This window comes from Fulmarus glacialis, unplaced genomic scaffold, assembly GCF_000690835.1.
Source record: "Fulmarus glacialis isolate BGI_N327 unplaced genomic scaffold, ASM69083v1 scaffold22433, whole genome shotgun sequence".
NCBI classification, from domain to species: Eukaryota; Metazoa; Chordata; class Aves; order Procellariiformes; family Procellariidae; genus Fulmarus; species Fulmarus glacialis.
Window position 1 is genome coordinate 1 of NW_009201303.1, and position 18600 is coordinate 18600.

General features: G+C 40.0%; 1 protein-coding gene across 1 annotated transcript; it reads left to right on the top strand.

Annotated features, from left to right (window-relative positions):
* Positions 1 to 1076: 1076 nt before the first annotated feature.
* PRPF18 (pre-mRNA processing factor 18) lies at positions 1077 to 16640 on the top strand (the record flags this gene model as incomplete). The annotated part of the gene is made up of 10 exons (XM_009573906.1): positions 1077 to 1154; positions 1281 to 1307; positions 4040 to 4144; positions 5838 to 5951; positions 7675 to 7821; positions 9512 to 9580; positions 10671 to 10811; positions 11304 to 11375; positions 13755 to 13910; positions 16275 to 16640. Coding segments are annotated over 10 exons (990 nt in total), but the record flags the coding sequence as incomplete, so codon positions are not given.
* Positions 16641 to 18600: the final 1960 nt, after the last annotated feature.

Genomic DNA, 18600 nt, shown 5'->3' on the forward strand with positions numbered 1-18600 from the left:
GGCCCGGCAGAGGGACTGGGGTAAGGGGGTTCGGAGCTGCCCAGGGTGGGGTTTGGGAGTGTCGGGGGCGGCCCAGGATGAGGGTTGGGAGGGCGACGAGCGGCCCGGGAGGGGTTCGGGGCTTGGGGACGAGGAGCAGGAGTGGCCGCGGATGGGATCAGGGGAGGGAGTCAGGAGGTGTTTAGGGTTGGCGGCACCGGAGAACTGGGGGCGCAGAAGCAGCCTGGCTTCAGGGCCTCGCTGTGTGCCTTTGCCTTTTGGAGCTGGTTTAGTTATTTATTTCAGGCACTGAGAGATGAGAAAAATTTGTGCCACCTTTGGTGAACGATGTGTGGATCCCTTTCCTCACCACTGCTGCAGAACGTTCATAGCAATAGTAGGGTCACAGAGGTGTGCGTGTGTGCCGAGTGCGTTAGGTTAACGATGCCCACAGTAAGGCAGAGCGCTTTTGTGGATGTCTGAGTTTAAGTTTTGGCATTAGTGGTTGAAGTAGGGAGCTGTGATCCGGGGCTGTGGTAAGTTAGGCAGGCAAAGTATGAAGAAAGAAGTAATATTTCATATTAATCAAGGGAAATGCTTCAGGGTGATCACAATTGTCAGCTGATGTGTGTCTGGAAGGTCTTATCAAACACAGTTCCACGTAGGTGTCCCAAACAAGCTTACAAAATACTCTGTACAAAGGTGCTTTCTCCCACCTCCTTGATTTAGTGTGAAATGACATGTTTTGTATGGTTTATGTAAACAACTTTCCTGTACTCCAACCTGGGCCTTGTTGTGCACTTCTGAAGTGAAGCTTTACGCTAGCAAGTACCATGGCCTTACATGACAAAGAACGTGGTTTTTTTAAAGTGCTGGTGGACTCATTGTACTTTCAAGCCTGCTTATACATACATGCTGTGAAGTCACTCTATATTGCTGATTTTCAGAGGTGCTTCCAACTTGTCCCCTTTGCATGACAGTGTAGCCATCTCCATGAAAGGATGTAGCTGAATTCACCAAATCAAGTAAGGAAGTTTGAGCCATTTTTGCCCAAGTATGCAAAACTGTAAACTGTTAACAGTTTTCCTCTCTTTTAGGGAAATAAGAAATATTTCAAACGCAGTGAGTTAGCTAAAAAAGAAGAGGAGGCCTACTTTCAGAGATGTGGCTACAAGGTACGGTAATTGTTCTTCCAGGAATTTGTATGTTTACTTTGAAGTCTACATTTTATTTATCAACAGTATAAATGTTGTTAATGATAATTGTTGTTCTTTGTTCAATCTGTTAATGTTATACATTAGCCTGTAAATGAGAAGCCACCTGGAGAGGTATGAGTTTCCAAAAGCATTTTCAATGCAGGAAAAGATATGCATGATATACAGCTACTTAAGTTTGTGTTATGATTTGGCTTTTGTTTATTTTATTTATTTTTTCGTGGAAAGCATGAAGTGGCTTGGGATCAAAGCTTGTCTTCCTTTCTTTTTAAATTGTGCTGTTAGGCATGAACACTGGATCTGATCTAGATCCCCCCCCTTATTGGAAAAAAATGGATACATTCGGATAACTTCATCCGTTCGGATAACTTTCACGGTCTTGTCGAAATGTCCAAAAGAAATCAGTATAGCGTGGGCGCATATTAAAAAGATCTGCCAACTTTCATACTCTATGTTTTGGCCATCAACCATTCATCATTGAAAGAGTGCAACAACAGCATTTGTTTTCTTGCTGGCAAAATATTAGAAAACAATTGGTAACCTAGGGCGCATTTTGAAACAAATGAGTGATCTGGAAGGCTTTATCTGCCTTGTAATGGTGTCAGGGAAATAGTTTACTGAAATGGAAAGAATGTTGTTTTCTTTTACAAGTGTGTGCGTCTGCCTGCCTGCCTGATGGTACGTGTATGGGAGGGGGTGTGCATTCCCTTGTGGAAGGCAGAGGTTCGTAATCTTGTTTGCTGTTACTGGGCACAAATAGGAGCTTTGTTTTCAGTTGAACTTTACCCAGTTAGTGACTTATTCTGAAACCTTGATCTGTTTGTAGAATATTTGAACATCAATGCCAAAACGATTCTTGGCACGTGCAGCATATAGTCATGAGAAAGTGTTCTGTGAATCCAGTCGCTCTTCCAAGTGAAAATGACTACGTGATGCTTTTTGAGCATTAGCTTGAATTCTTCAGAACCTTACATGGCTGTTAAAGTGACATTATCTGTGCTGCTACGGCACTGGTTTTGATTTGAAATGTAACACTGAAAACGGTTTTAAAATAAGTTGCTTCGTTAAATTTAGTACCTTTTTAGAGCCTCCCAGATTTCTGCATTTGATCTATGCTACATTAATAAGATGTAGAATATAGACTGATTTCTTTTTAAATTCAGGTGCGTTTTTGCTTTGCTTAATAAGTTGTAATAATTTGACTTGCTTGAAAAAGAAAGCACTGAAACCAAAATAACTGTGGTAAAGATATTGCTTGTAACTTGGAGTCCAGCTGACAGAACGGATCAAATCTTTTCCCCCAATGCTGCTGTCTCTTTATGATTTCAAGAATGTTTGTAAGTTAAAATTTGTACGTATCCTTCTGCCATGGGAGTGTATTTCTTCATATATATATATTTTTACGCAGTTCTTCCATATTTTCTGTCCCCTGTCAATTTCCCCTTTCCTGCATTGATGGAAGTTTTATTTTTCCCCTCCCTTTATGTGTTAAGCATTGATTTGATTGTCCTTCCCTTGCTTGTTCCAAACACCTGTGGTTATAGGATTGATTTCTGTGTTTGCTAGTATAGCACTGAATATAGATTTGTGGCTGGAGCCACAAGAGTCACATCCACATGGAGTCATACTGACACTGGAGTGCAAGACTGGCACATTGGCCTGAAAGAATAGAAAACCTTCTTTAAAAAAATCTGTCTAATACAGTCATCAAACTGATCAACCCAAATACAGACTGGAAATGACAATGTACTGCCCATGCACAGAGAATGCTACAGAGTGGTGTAGGATTAAGTGGAGCATTTCCCTTTTAGCAAGAACGGAAAGGAAATAAATTCTAATAAGGAATCTAGGACAAAACAAGATGTGAGTAAGTACTGGAAATATTTCCTTATTAGAGGAGTATTACCAACAGCAATCTGCTCATGCTGTCAGAATTGTCAAATTTGAGCTTATAAAAGGAACTGTAGCTGCATGACTGCTGTCTGAAAGTTACTTTGATCAAAGAGTTGTTGTGCATTATTAAAATATTAAGTAATGAAGAAGGAAAGCTCTGTTTGATTCAGGGACCTTCTTTTAGATTAAGATGAGTTGTTAATAAGATCCTATCCCTATGAGGAGTTGTAGGTTTTTGTAGGTTTTTTCCAACCTGCAAAAAACTATGGCAAGCTTGTGAGAAAGATGTGTTACCTTAAACAAGCACCTCTCAAAACCCAGTAGAAACCGTGGATCACTGCTAATTGTACTCAGCTCACTGATGCTGTAGGTAATACACATTTTAATCTGACACTGCCACTGAAAGAAGCAGCCCCACTCTCTCCCTGCCCTTGGGTTTTCATTTCTGCCCTTGTGTCCATGCATGTGCTACGCCTGGTGAGCTGGATGAGGAGGTTAAGGGGGCTGGGAAGGGTACCTTTCTTTGTGTTTGCCAGATTATTTTCTGTTTGAATCATTTCCCCCATCTGGTTCATCACATAGCGATGCAAATGCTTTTGCATGGGTAAGGAGGATAGAGCAGGGGCAGGAATCAACAGGCAGAGGGTGGATTTGCTATTTTTGGCACTAGTGCTGACATCTGCCTGCTAAAATGATTGCCAAATTTTAGCAATTGTCCTTTCCATTTGCTATAGAGACTGCTTCCTGCAGCCTGCAGAAGTGTCAGTTAATTACTGATACTTTTAAAAGCTTTTATTGTTCGGTGACATTCAGTTATAGACAATAAAAACTATGAAACTAAAGGTTTGTATTGTCATATTAAAATCTGTGTTCCAGAGTTCTGTATCTTCACATTGCTGTCAATATATGGGTTTATTTCCATCGGCACATTAGTAACTGTTTGTTGAATGTAGGTACAGCAGGAGGAAGAGGAAGAGAAACCACTGACTTCATCAAATCCAGTCCTGGAACTCGAACTGGCAGAAGAAAAGTTACCGATGACCCTTTCCAGGCAGGAGGTAAAATCAATCATCATAAACAGACTACCTGAGTTTACAGCAAATCCATCTGAAATTTCTTGTTAGGGCTGTTTTTTCTAGTGAACTGTACTTTTTATGGCAGTTTGTACGAAATAATAAGCCCCATTTTTACAGTCAACAATTAATGATCATCTTCACTCACCAAGGATCTGCTGACCAGTAGAATGCGTAGGGAGGTACAGATGGGTAGAGCCTCTTTGTCGTATGTGTTTGCACAGATGTGCTATAGCATTTTCCAGCTCTTTCAGATGACTTCTAGAATAGTACCCTGAATATCAGTATTATCCTTGGATAATACTGAAGATGGCACGCTGACTTTTTCCAAGATTTTTCTCCCAGTTTCTTTTCTTTGTAGCTCGTTGGTCTGAACCCAAATTTAGAAACTAAGTTTTGGATGTTCACCTTGATTTCTAGAAGAAAAAGTCCTGAAGCCAGAGCAGCTGGTGTGTTCTTTGTCCTTCCTAAGGATAAAAGTACCTATGTGAATGTGAGTTCACCAACAGATCTATACCCTAAAGCAGAAGAGAAACAGGAGGTTCCGAAGTACGGAATAAATTCTAAATTCACAGCTGAGATCATCCAAGGATGTCACATGTCCCCTTAATTTGCAAGATACTTACTGGTTTTTACAGGAGTATATCACAGGACTTGTAATGTGGGCTTTGGTTTCATGTTTGGTTTGAGGTTTGGTCTGTATGTCCTCTGTAATGCGCAGTGTCTCACAGCTATTGATCTGCTTGGGTGCGTGTTTTGGTCGAGGCTTAGGTGTTGCTGTGCCAGCACTCTATCCACCCCTGGTTTTGTGATACATTTGCAAGTCAAATGCTTGCCAACATACAGCAAGACACTTGAACTGAATAAACGAATTAATGTCTCAATTCATTTAGTTCCTTGTTGTCCAACCAGTCTATTGGTATAATTAAGCGGTGGCATGAAAAGAGGTGTAAGCCCTTCTCCTTATCACCAAAGTATTACGTGGTGATTCATACATCAATAAGCCTATTGCTTGATACACTAAGTGAACAATGGTAAGTATAAAGAGATTTAGAAGCAATGCATGAGATAAGGAATTGGGAGGATAAAGTTTAGTTTTTGGCTCTGCCCATGACTTTGCAAATCAGCCGAGGGAGGATGTTATACCTCTGTTATATCTAGTTTTAAAGTAACTATCACATTAGACTATGGGACTTAATATTTGCCAAATGCTGAAAGATGACAATTTTCAGCAAATCAGGCTTGCAGATGTGCTGGGACAACCTGCAGCCTGGTTAGGGAGTATTTTTATTGCCCTGGACATGTAGGTGAGCGAGATTATCGTCAAGTTCCTTTGTGATTTTGAAAATAGTTTTTAAGCTCTGCCAGAGGGATGATTTTTGTGTATTTGTTTAAACAAGTCAGAGCAGGAAAAAGTTAGGCTGTACCAAGCGGCTTGGGATTTTATGCAAAATTTAGATTGGTAATATTTGGAATGACCTTTCACTGAAATACCGTGGGAATTTTATATTTAGATTGTAAAGTGTCTGGAACATTTTTCTACTGCTTAAAATATTGCCATTTCCTCTCCAGTCCAGCTCAGCTTGTTATTCTAAGCAAAGTAAATAAATCCGTCGTTCTGGATTTTATTTTGCTTCCTTTACGAGTTTGCATAAGGGAATGCTTTAATTCTTTTCAGGTTATCAGGAGGTTACGAGAGAGAGGTGAGCCGATCAGGCTGTTTGGAGAAACAGATTATGATGCGTTTCAACGTTTGAGGAAGATAGAAATTCTTGCACCTGAAGTGAACAAGGTAAGACTGGATAGTTACTAGTTACTTATTTGTAGTGGGATAACCAATGAGGAACCCTATAAAAGTTACCGAAAATCAGTTTCAGTAACTGTTAATTTTTAGGAGGGAGGGGTAGTACAGAGCAATGAGGAAGATCTGCTCCGTCTCATTTATTGCCTGAGAGAGTATGTTAAATGCCATAGTTTTGTGCACAGTTACAATTCCTTTATGTTAGACAGCTCAACCCTAGAAACTTTCTAGGCATTTTCAGTTGGAAAAGGGGCCTCCAGCCTGTGCTGTTACCTACTTTTTAACCAGTAGAGAAGACAGTTATTTACTGTTAAAGCTATCCTGTGTTTGCAATTATATGCATCTCTGAGAAGGTATGGGTAAGAGGAAGGAGGATTGCATGCTTCCTGATATGTAAATGATTTTTCAAATCATTTGATTCCAGAGTTACAACTTATTAGGGAAGCTTGATTTTCCCCCCTTGCCTTTAAAGTAGCCATTGATTCAAAAAATGACTAAAAGACTAAAACCATAGTTTACTGATTTATTCCTTTTGTCTTAAGAATTGATCAGTTAAGTGAGAAGATGGAATGCAGATTTGGATTTTCTTTCCTAATTTGTGGCAAACTGAATTGTTTGCAGTGTCTTTGCTGGGGCTGCCCAAAAAACGAAAGCCTTTTTCTGTTCAAGTCTTTTAAAAAAAGATAAACAGATCTAAACATTTTTTTTAAAATAAAATTCTGCTAATGAAAGCTTCCCCTCCAGTGACATTGATAACAGTAGTAGGAGTATTAGGAAATAGTGAGCTCATAAATAGGATTGTGTTGGATTTTTGTGTTACATTTTTCAGTCACTCCTGTTGCTACGTGTTGCTTCAAATGTAGATAGTCACTATAACCAGTTTGTGGTTCAGACATTTTTAGACTACTAAATGATTAATAGAAACGCTCCAGACAGTCAAGTATGATGATGGAAGAGGGCAACTAACTCTGCATATCTATTCCCAGTGGAGTGGCTGAATTTATCTTAGGATAGGAAGTGTCATACTCCTGTGCAGAGCTTTATATTTTATGTCTCAGGGTAAGAATACAAGTCCTCTAACTGTGACTGAGCTGAGTTTCTTGTTCTACTTAAAAGGAGCTCTTAACTTGATATATATGGTTTCAAACCGATTCTAATTTTTTTTAATCACCTATTCTAGAATAGGGGATTTTAAACACTTAATCTATGTAAAACATTCTGCTATGTTTAAATCATTGGTAATAAAGAGAAACTACATAAATGTTCTATGTGATAGTACCGAAGGAGTGTTACTTACCTTATTTACAGCTTTTATCAGGGCAGATGTGAAGACTTGTAGAGCTGATGATGGTTGTGGTCTGTTTTCTGTTTGTTTTGGGGTGGTTCAGGGCGTTGCTTGGAGAAAATGTCTTGAAGAATGTCCTAGAAGTTGATTCAGTCCTCCATGCTTTTCTGGTGAAAATACAGTAAAAAGCCTTTTTCATAGATATGAACATTGCAGAAGTTCAGGCACCTGTTTTTTAAGTGCTGAAGCAATCCAGAAACTGTTCTTTGAATTCAGTTTAAATTTGGACAACAAAACTAAACCATTAATCATGTTTTTACAGAATTTGGCTTTTCTTAAACAGAAGTTGGATGCTCACAGTGACAGTACTGAACTGCTTTTATTTACTTGAGGTTTTATTGTAAATTAATAATTTCTTATCTTTTCCAGGGCCTGAGAAATGACCTGAAGGCTGCTTTGGATAAGATTGACCAGCAGTATCTGAATGAAATTGTAGGCGGCCAAGAAGCAGGAGACGATGACTCACAGAATGACTTGAAAGTCCATGAGGAGAATACTACTATTGAAGAGCTAGAAGTACGTAATGGGTAGATTTTAATTAGGGGATTTTAGATGTAGTATATTGTGTGAGAAAGCTTCAGGATTGTTTAGACAAAGTTATCTTGTTTACAACATCTAGCTTAGGCGTTCTGAAGTATCCTTAAATACGCTGTGTTAGGAAATTCAGGTTTCTAAGCCTTGAGTTGCACCACAGATACAGTAGACATGTGAAAACTCAAGTGGTCTTTTTTTACAACACCTCATCAGAAAGGGGGTAGGAGTTTCCTGCAAGGAGAGTGATACAGATTCCCTGTGCAGGGGGTTTGGAAGTAAAAAATTTAATAAAAATGCATTGCCTGGTCATAGATTCCAAAACCTATCCAATGAGTATTTGAGAGGGTAATAAGCTTAGTACCGGTGAATTTTCCCTATACGAGAAAGACGGACTCTGAAAAATAGACATACAGAACGAATGTTTGATATAAAAACATCCAGGACAAAAAAAGAAGTGGACATCAGAAGTAGGCAGATCACAGAAAATATGAAAAGTGCAGAGACGATGTGTCCCAGAAACTTCAGTGCAAATGGTTACTATGTTCTGAGAGAATACCGTGGTATTTGTGTAAGTGAGCAGAGAATGAGTGCCATGAAATGCGTTCATGGTATTTTAGGGTGATGTTTTGAAAAGCACATTAACTTGAGCTGAGGACTTACCCTTAATCTTCAAAACTTTTTGCAGGAGTTAATCTTTGTAACATTCCTCCAAAAGCATGCTTAAGAAATAATCTGATTTATAACTGAAAACTTAGATGAATACATTATTATTAGGAGATAGTCTTTGGCTTTTTTGTTGGGGTACTCGGGTTCTGGTTTAAAATAACTGTAGTACCAGAATGGACACCAGTTGTAATGGGGCTGCATTTTATCGATCTGTTAGTTCTCAAAATATCTCCTTTTTGGGGTAGTAGGGCAGGCTTGGTTTGAGCCATGAAAGTAATCTTTTTCTGAAAAGTTTGAAAACACTGCAGTCTTAATTTTATGTTATTTTGGCTGCATTCCCTTGAGCATAAAGGCTTACACTGAATGGGGTTCCAAAACTAGGAAGTTTTTTAAGTAAAACTCACTTTGGAAATGTGAGGACAATGGAAATAGGTTACAAATCCAACTATACCTACTGGAAAATATTTCTAAAAATTGCTGTTAGTATTAACAGTTTCGAGGTTTTGGCGGGAAGCTAGAATATTGGAACATACTACTGGGTTTTTTTGGTGTTTTTTTTCTTTTTTTTTTTTTTTTAAGATTTGTTCCCTCAATTTCAGTTACAATTAAATGAAATGGTAAAAAGCCCCAATACATCAGAGAATTGAAATAGCTTAACAAAATAATTGGGGTAATTGATGGCTCTGGGGATCTCAAAAAATGCAGTGCACCCACAGTTCCCCTTAATACAGTGCTGTCAGACAGCTGCTAATTATGCCAATAATTTAGTAGTTAATGAATGAAAAATTACTGTTGCATTGACTTTTCAGAAATAATCATGTTGGCTTTTTGACTTAAATGTTTTTAATAGATTAATGAATCACAGTAGCATATATAGCTGTTTCATTCCATTTCCTAACTAGTGTTTTGGATTACTGGTGGAGTTTATTACAGTTGATGATGCAGTGAATCATGCTTTGCCGTGGTGGTGGCAAACTTCTAGGCAAACTTTTTTCTCATGTTCTAGGCTTTGGGAGAATCCTTAGGACGGGGTGATGATCACTATGATATGGACATCATAACGAAGTTCTTGAAGGTAACAAACTCTAATAGATTAATTATTCTGTAGCTGTGTCATATTTTTTACTATGATGCGGATACATTTTGTGAATGGAAGGGATGGTTTCAGCTGCTTGGAGAGAAAAACTCACATATTAGCTTAAGGTGTGGGGTTTTTTAAATGCTTGGCACTCCACAGCCTTGGTTAGTCACAGTAGTGACTTCTGCTAGACCTGGGAAAGAGCTGTTGGGAGAGCAGCGTTCTTCAAAATCTGGTCCTACTTTTCGAGACAAAATAAATATGGTTTTGATTTCCATATGATAATTGAGGCAGTAGTATGTAGTTGCTTCTGTGTACTACTATGGCATTAAAAACTTCCGAGGAGTCCCTGCCTCTCTTCCCCAGCAAGCTGAAATGAAATGTTACCTGATACTGTTATGTGAAATAAGAGAATTTTGAAGGAAGTCCACTGGCTTTGTTAAGGAAACAGGTTCAAGTGGATAAGAGAAAATTGTTTCCTTGTTTCCTGGCAAGAAGCCTTTATTGCCTCTCATTTGAGTCAGCCGGTCCCTGTATAACTGTTGTGATGATCAGAAGTCACAGCAAGAGCCGAAGCTTTTATTTGTGTATATAAGATAAATTGGGATTTTAATATAGTTTGGGCTGGGCAGTCAGACAAAGAAAGTTCAAAAATTGTTTTCCAGGTGGAGAGAAGGTACATTTGACATATTTACCTTCTGGTGTGTTGAATTTTCACTGTGTTCTTCACCATTCCTTAGGCTCCTTCACAAATTGCCCTGAAACATCAGCGTCTTCTACTTAGATTTCTGCTCTTTTTATGTACCTCTCCTCCCCCCCAGCACTGATACCTACACTGTTGTTTCCTTGGGTTGTTTTGTACACGCCTTTTTATACATGCTCTGCCCTTGCCCACATGTTTTTATGTTAGGAGGGTTGCTCCTATCCCTCTTTGCCTATCCTTCTGAAAGAGGCTTCTTGCCTTTTTAATTCAGATTTCTACAAAAAACTCATTTTACCATGGTGGCTTAAACCACTGTTCCCACCTTTTTTGCCGAGAAGGTCACTAGATGGCACTATGACATAAATTTGCTTGTTCCTCGTACAGTTTCTTCTTGGAGTTTGGGCTAAGGAGCTGAATGCCAGAGAAGACTACGTGAAACGGGGAGTACAGGGGAAGCTGAACAGTGCCACTCAAAAGCAGACAGAATCGTACCTGAGGCCGCTCTTCAGAAAACTTCGGAAAAGGGTGAATCGCTTTTAAATGTCACTGTCCTGTAAGACTTACTTTAACTTCTGCTTTCAGAGTACCCAGTGGTTAGTGCCCTTTCCTAAGGTAATGTTGTCTTCACTGAAGAAGAGAGGATAAATGAGTTGGTCAGGGTTTCTGTGTCTAGAGCCCTTGACTCCCAGTTCTGACCTTTTTATCTTGATCAGTGAATTCTTCTGCCTGCCCACTGCTTTTCCAGGTGTTGCTTTATGTATCACCTGTTCATTGGGTTGCAAACGTGATAGAGAATTGGGATGTATTTTGCATTTTGCTGCAAGCTACTAGGTGTAACCACTTAACCTCTCTTGCTTCAGATCTTTCCACTAAATAACGAAGATGTTTTCCTTTGTTAAGGTCCTCAAGCTAGGGTAGGTGCTAAACTTTGTATAAATGCTGAGTAGGGTGATACTCCTGAGCTGCTATTCTGAAGTAAAGATGTCTTTTTTTTTTTTCTTTCTTCTTCTCCTGTAGACACTTCCTGCAGACATCAAAGAATCAATAACAGATATTATTAAATTCATGTTGCAAAGAGAATATGTGAAGGTATGTTTGTTTGTACTCTTCCAGCATGTTTGGGCTGTCTGATTCTAACAGATTGAGTTTATTACTTCAACATTTCCCATTTTTCTGCATTTTGAAGATACTGGAAATACACACAACATACATTCAAACAAAATGAAAAATGGCTATTAAAGGTTAGGCTCCAGGCAGTGTTTGATCCACAGCCTGTCAGGAGATCTTTTGAGGCTGGTGAAACTGCAGAGCTTTGCAAGCACGAATAGAATTTTTCTCAGAGATGGTTATATTAAGTTGCAGAGGAATCCTGTATGGGAAACCTGATATTGTAAGGTTAAATGAATAGGGTGTTTATTAATTAATTCGGAATTAATTGAGATTAACTGAGTTACTGATATGAGACACTGTCCCTTTCTTTGGCTATGCTTACATTAGCTGGCCTGGTAAGGTTGAGGTAAGTTAATGAAAAGTTTTTTGGACAAAGTGTGCTCACTGGAGGAGACAGTAGTACTTTGGCACACAAGATCAAAGGCAGTGTTAGGTTTTGTTTGTAGCTGCCTTCAGAAGTGGAACTCAAATACCGATAGCATTTGCTTAAGCAGCTTGTGTATGCAGAGGAAATTGACCCATGTTTTGCCTTTAAATTTCTGGTATTTCTTATTATTCTTGTGAGGACTCGGAATAGTTTGTCAAGGAAGCAAGCAAACCTGCTTTTGTTATTGAAAAAACTTTAGATGGCCTAAGGCAAGTTTAATCCAAATCATTTGAAAGTAGAACTGAAAGTGTGGGATGTATGATAGTGGGGTTTTGTTTTGGGGCACTTTTTTTTCTTTTGATTGTCATCATTATGTTGAAATTCCCTTTCCAGTGCCTTCTCAAAGTAGTGAGTATGCGGGAATTGTGGGTTAATCCCCTGTATTCCTCTCTCCTGGAGGTGCTTGGCTTTATGTAAACTTCACAGACTGATTTTGGAGGAGTTGAGTACGCATTTGGAAATTCTGTTGTTTTTTTTTTTTTTAATTAGGCTAATGAGCCTTGTGCCTTTAAAGGTACTCATATCCTTTTCCATTTTGCTTCCTAAGAGACTTGTCTCTTTTTGCCTGCTGTTGTCTTCTGTGCTTTTTTGGTTTGTGCAGCCTAGTGAATACTGTCAGCCAGAAATTCTTGCTGTTTGTTAGATGAAATGCTCGAAAGATTTAAATTTTGAAATCAACATGTGACAGTAGGCAAATGCCAGAATGGAAGTTGTCTGCTCAACCTTAATTAACCCTGTTGTGACAGTCCTGGAAGGGTCTTTAATTGCATGCTCACATACTATGTTTCATCACAAAACCATATTTAAGACAGTAAGTAGTGAGTCAGATCCTGCCTCATGTAGGTGAAGACAAAGTCATGTCCCTTCTTCAGGTTTACTTTCAGCTCTGTCTGCAACCCCCTGCCTTGTTCATTATTCACCTCCCAGTTTGCTCACTGCCAAATGGGAAGAAACTGCACCTATGGGTCACAATGGCTACTTCTTGTTGATTCGCCACTAAATGGGAGGTGATAAATGAACTCTTTATCAGTGAGTCTTGTAGCTGCTCACGAACAGTGGAGGAATGTCCTGCTCCAAGTCCTTCTTGAAGCTCTGTTTCTGTAATTGCATATATGTGTCTGTCCCCCTCTTTTCCTGGTTCTCAGTTGTCATGTTTTTTTTAAGCTCTGTACTTCTCTTCCTTTCTCTCTTTCTTTCTATTAATTTTCCCTTCAAGTTTTGTCACTGTTCTTCCCCAGGGATGTTGTCTGCTACAGCTTTATGTTAAGAAACAGGAGCTGCTATCTTGATTGGGAAATTTCATATTCATTTACTGCTGCTACTGCTCTGTTCATAAACATTGTTACAAATGTGCTTATTTAACCCAGTTTTGTAGAGAGCTGGTTCTCAGCCTCATTGGAAGCTTGCTCCTCTCCCTGAGAGCTGTCAGGCCCCAGTGCACTCCTGCGTACCGGGTGACCTCAGTTCTGCGCACACAAGGTGGGCCTGCAGTGGGTTGCGCTTACAGCCAGGCTCTCTAGTCTAGCCTGCAACCGAAACGGCAAGGGTTGTAAAGGTGATTACAGCAGAAAAGCTTGTGGGAACTGACTGAAAATAGTCCCAGTAAACTTGAGTTTTAATCAATATTAGACTGCCTTATCCAGTGCTTTCTTTCATCACTCTATAGGTAAAGTCCATAGTCCTTGTTTCCCTCAGAGTTCAGCATAAACATGAATTGTGTTAGGAAGGTGTGTGGTAAAATTGGTTAATATTGTGCAATGAAACCTGATTCAGAGAGACTGGAACATGTGGTGGTGTTGTATCTGGCAATGCAAAAATGCTCTGCTTTCTGATGTCCTTTTGCTAAGTGTGCATGCACTGTATTCCTTCAGGCAAACGATGCCTATCTTCAGATGGCTATTGGAAATGCTCCCTGGCCTATTGGTGTCACTATGGTTGGCATCCACGCTCGAACGGGTCGTGAAAAGATTTTCTCCAAGCACGTAGCCCACGTTCTCAATGATGAAACTCAAAGGAAGTATATTCAGGTAACGTTAGCTTTGGAAATCCAACAGATTTGGTTTTGAAGTTAGGGGATCTTTGAGAAATATTGGTTTCATAATGACAGGTGATGTGGTAAAAAGGTCCTAGAAATGGACAGTTGCCTTAGTTTGGGTCAAGCATAACATCCATTTAATAGGTAGCTCATCCTGAAGGCTCTTAGTGCTGGGCTAACGGATTTTCCTACGTCTTAACTATTGTCATCCTGTATGAATGCCAAAGTAGCTGTGAAGACATGCTTTATTCTCCTGAGTTCCTTCACTGCTTTCATCATGGTTTTAACATCATGTGTGGAATTTAATACTGTGGAATACAGTCCTTCTGACTATTTCTGCAACTAGATAAATGCATTCATTTTTCAAACATGTTTCTTTAACAGCGTGGGCTCAAAATTCCAGGTTCAATTCCTCCTATGCATATTCATACTCATGTAATGAGCTTCTGTTGTTTGTGGAATTAATAGCAGTGGTGTTTTTCTTCTCTGATGTTTCAGTGTAATGAGTGGATGGGTCTGAGGAAACAAGTCTTCTCTCCTTGTACTGTTAAATGTATTTGCCTCTTGCCAGTTTCAGTTTCATTGAGATAAAGACCTTCTGGCTTAACTCTGAAGCCTCCAGAGCAGCATCGTGGAGCTCAGAGCTTCTGGCTGCTGCGGCAGAAGGACTCCCATTGCTTTTCAACTTCTGCAGATGTCTGCAAGTGGATTGCTTGTAAAATGCAACTTCTCCTTCTACCTAGAGTATCTTTGTATTGGGGCTACAAGTATAACCTTTGGTTTCTCTTCAACTGTAGTTTTTAATATCATAACCTGTGAAAATATCATTGTGAAGTCAGAGGAAGCTCCAGATACTTACAGAGCCAACAAATTAAATTTGACCAATTCTTTTGTAAGGTGAAAATTGGCAGGTGGGTTACACATCTTCAGAGACAGGCTCCAGTTAGCATAATACTTGCTTGGAAGTATTTAATGGATGAAATAGCTTATGTTAAGCCAAACAGTTTTGTTGTTGGTCTGTGTTAAAAAAGGAGTTTGGACTCTGAAGGAAGATTGTTGTGGGCCTCAACATGGCCATAATGCTTCTTCTCCAACTTTGGTGAATAATTGGCCATCTGTGTCCATTTGCCACTCTTCCAGTGGAAAGATCTCTGCTCTGTAGTGTTGCTTGGTCTCTCTTAGCATGCCCTTTGGAAGATACAATGTATATGAATTCCTCAGCTTGTTGTTTATCTGCTTTTGGGGTTACATCTGTTGGTCAAGGAAATCTTCGTGTTCGTCTTCCCACTGTGGATTTCCTATCTGTGCTTCTCAATTACACAACTTACTGAAGCGCCAAGGCAGAGTTGGCTTTAAACATTTACGTTCTCTGTGTTGGTTTTAAATACCAGGTCTTGTTTAGCTAGTCTGGTTCAAACTGGAGCGTGGAATATTATCTGTGCTTCCAGCAGTTACATGAAGCTAACATGTTTCTGATTTACAAGGAACCTAGGATCATAACATCCCAAACAAGGAGTCATTATTGTGCTAGGACATGTTTTCCAGACTTGCCTGCATTGAAAAGGCCAAGGCATCCTCTGTTGAATCATTTTTCCCTTCAGTGAGGAGCCATTTTCTGTCGTGAGTGTCTAATGACAGGCACATGATTTGGCCATCTTGGAATACAATGTCACTGCTAAATTACGTTACTGCCACAGCAATTTTCTTTCTTGTTTGTTAGACTTTTATGCGTCACTTGAAAGAAAATAATCACAGGGTTTCTGTCACGTTGTTTTTTGGCAATCAATGCCTTGAAAGAACTGAAGAGAAAAGTCGACATTCTGCCTTTCTTCTTGATTACCTCTTCAGTTTGCCTCCACGGTGTAGGTCAGGTGTGGTGCTGCTGTGGGGAGGAATGACACCTCTCCTCCAGAGAAATTTTGTGGTTCATTTCGTAGTTGTGCAGCTCATTTTGGTGTCAGAAATTGTTTTTTTTCTCTATAGGATTACTTTTAATATTCAGGTTTCTTTTAAGTATCTTTTACTGTGATAGTATTGTTTTCTCTCTTGGTGGGGAAGAGGGATTAAAGCATTACTGTGATCCTTCACAATGAATCTGTCATGAAGGACTGAATCTGTAGTCTCTTTGGTTATGCCACAGACTCCTCTAATATTGGAGATAACTTGACATTTTGCAGGCAGAAAGGTTCATAAAACTTAAGAACTGGAAAAACAACCAAATAAAAAAAAACAACTCCAAAATAGCAGCAGTTTGTTTTGAATTCTTCTTGTTAAGCTTAAAAGTACTATAGACTGTTAAGTTTGTTTGACAGCTGCAGTTTTATTACAGAATTGTCCTTGTTTTGTTAATTCCTAGGGGCTGAAGAGGCTCATGACCATTTGCCAGAAGCACTTCCCAACAGACCCATCGAAATGTGTGGAGTACAATGCTTTATGAGGCTCTGTGGTGTCCAAGGCGTGACTCACATTTTAATCTCCAAGACCCAGAGAGGATTGAAGAGACAGAGTTTGTGCTTTAACACCACCAGGAACCTAGGGTGGGCTTTGCGAAAAAGCATAAAGCAGCAGATTTCTCTACAGCTTCCTTTTTACGAGCCCCATTTATTTAGATTTCTTTTTAAATCTATGCTTTACACTGAACACATCCAATATACAGAAGAAGGGGGTTTTTTTGAAGGGGGTATGATCAGGACAATGACCAGGGGACAATGAACATGACCCTTGCTTTTATTTCAGTTTGTTATTCAGGGAACCATACAGACGGAACTGTTTCCCATATCTTAGAGCTGTAGGTGAGACTCAGCCCTGCAAGGAGCATATGTGGAGCTTTTTGGCTGCTTTCCCATTGGAGACTGATGTGGGGAGATGATTAGGGTGAAGCAGTCAAATCTGAATCTTGGTTATTTCTGTAAATATGAAGACTTTAATGGCTAATCTTTCATGTGGTATTTATCAGGAGAAAAAAAAAGAAAAGGTTTATATATTTCTCAGTTGAAAAATACAGCCAGTCTCGGTGCAAAGAGTTTTTGATCTTGAATACATCGGATTTGGCTTTTCTTTTTTTTTTTGGTAATGACATTTTTAATATAAACCTTCTGGGCTTGGGGGAAGTAATCTTACGGCTCTTGAGGCTTTCAAATCCCGTTTTTATACATCTGGAGAAAATTTCAGTCTGCTGGGCATTGCAGAGAAAATAATTAGGACCTCCCATGACCACGTACAGTATTTCTAGCAGCTACAAATCTTTACCATTGTGCATCTTGACTGGGAATGGCGAAGAAACTCACAGAAATGATGATGTCTAATTCTGCATAAACAGTGAAATACTGAAACTTTTTTAGTGGTGCTGGTTTAAAATCTTAGGCTGAAATCCTGTGCTTTTTTTAATTACAAGAATAGCAGTACCTCTGCAGCAGTATTAACGTGTCCTTCTCTTAAGGAGGCCTTTCTAGGACCTACAGTGAAGCTCCAAACAAATCGTTGATCATTGCAGTGGCTGCTAATAACTGCCACTACCCACGTTTGAGAGAACCCAGACCTCACATCTGCCTGGCCCCACAGATCCAGTAGAGCCAATACAGAGCCCACTCCTCTGCCGCTGGAGAAGCCTTGTCAGTGGAGAGGGGAGGCTCTGGTCCTGGCTGCCGAGGGTTGGATTCAGGCAGGTATTTGAATCTGGTATCCTGCTACCCCTTCTGTGAGGCAGCAGGTCTTCTGGTACGTCTGGCACTCGTGGGCTGTGGACTTGTAAGGGTTTTGCTGCCGCAGCGGTAGGCCTGGCGCAATGTGGGCAGAACCACTTCCTGAAGAAACATGTTAGTATTCAGTGCATTGGTTTGTCTGGCTCCTCACCTCGACTGGAAGCGTGGGGCAGGAACCGGTGCCCTATTCTGCAGGAGTTGCCTGTCTCTCGTGGGTATTTACAGTGTCCCGTGGCACTGTGAGACGTGATGCTGGGGGATTTGTGCTGGCAGTGAGTTTGGAGGAGTATCTTGAGGAACTTGAGGTGCTTCTGGAGACTCTCTGTATTCTGAAGTGCCTCTTTGGACACAGGAGTTTTTCAGTCTGGAGTGTCTGACCCCGGAGAAAATGTCAAGAGCTTAAACAGTTTAGAAGTAATAAAAATGAGGCTGATGAGACCTAACTGGTGCTTGGGGAGGGGCCTTTGGGGAATAGACGGGGATTTGTGGGGAGAAGCTGGGCAGATGTCAAGAGCGTGGAAGAGTTTCATTAACAGTGGTGTCTGGTGATTTTTTTGCAGTGCTCTTTGGAGGCGTTATTACAACAGGAAACATTTATAACACCGCAACTTTATCCCTCTCCCCACCCAGATGATTTCCTAAATCTTCGTCCTGACCTTAGTTTTGAACTCTTCAAGTAATTGAGGGACAATATTGTCCCTCATTTAGAAGAGCTGTCACTTCCCTGGCAAGTGCAGCAAGTGAGTAGTCACGGGATGGTTTAAGGAGCACTGTTAATGTCTGCTTTAGAGGGAACTGGATTCTCTAGGGCATCTGTAATAGTAATAGACAGATTTTTCCCTCCTGCTTTAGGGCTAATTATTGAGGAAAGTGTTAATGGTACCTGAACACCAGTTTGAACGGGGATGCACCTCCTGTAGGGATGTGAATTTGGGGTTGGAATGTTTTAGTCCGATCAGGTTTTAAGGAATGTAATTTAAG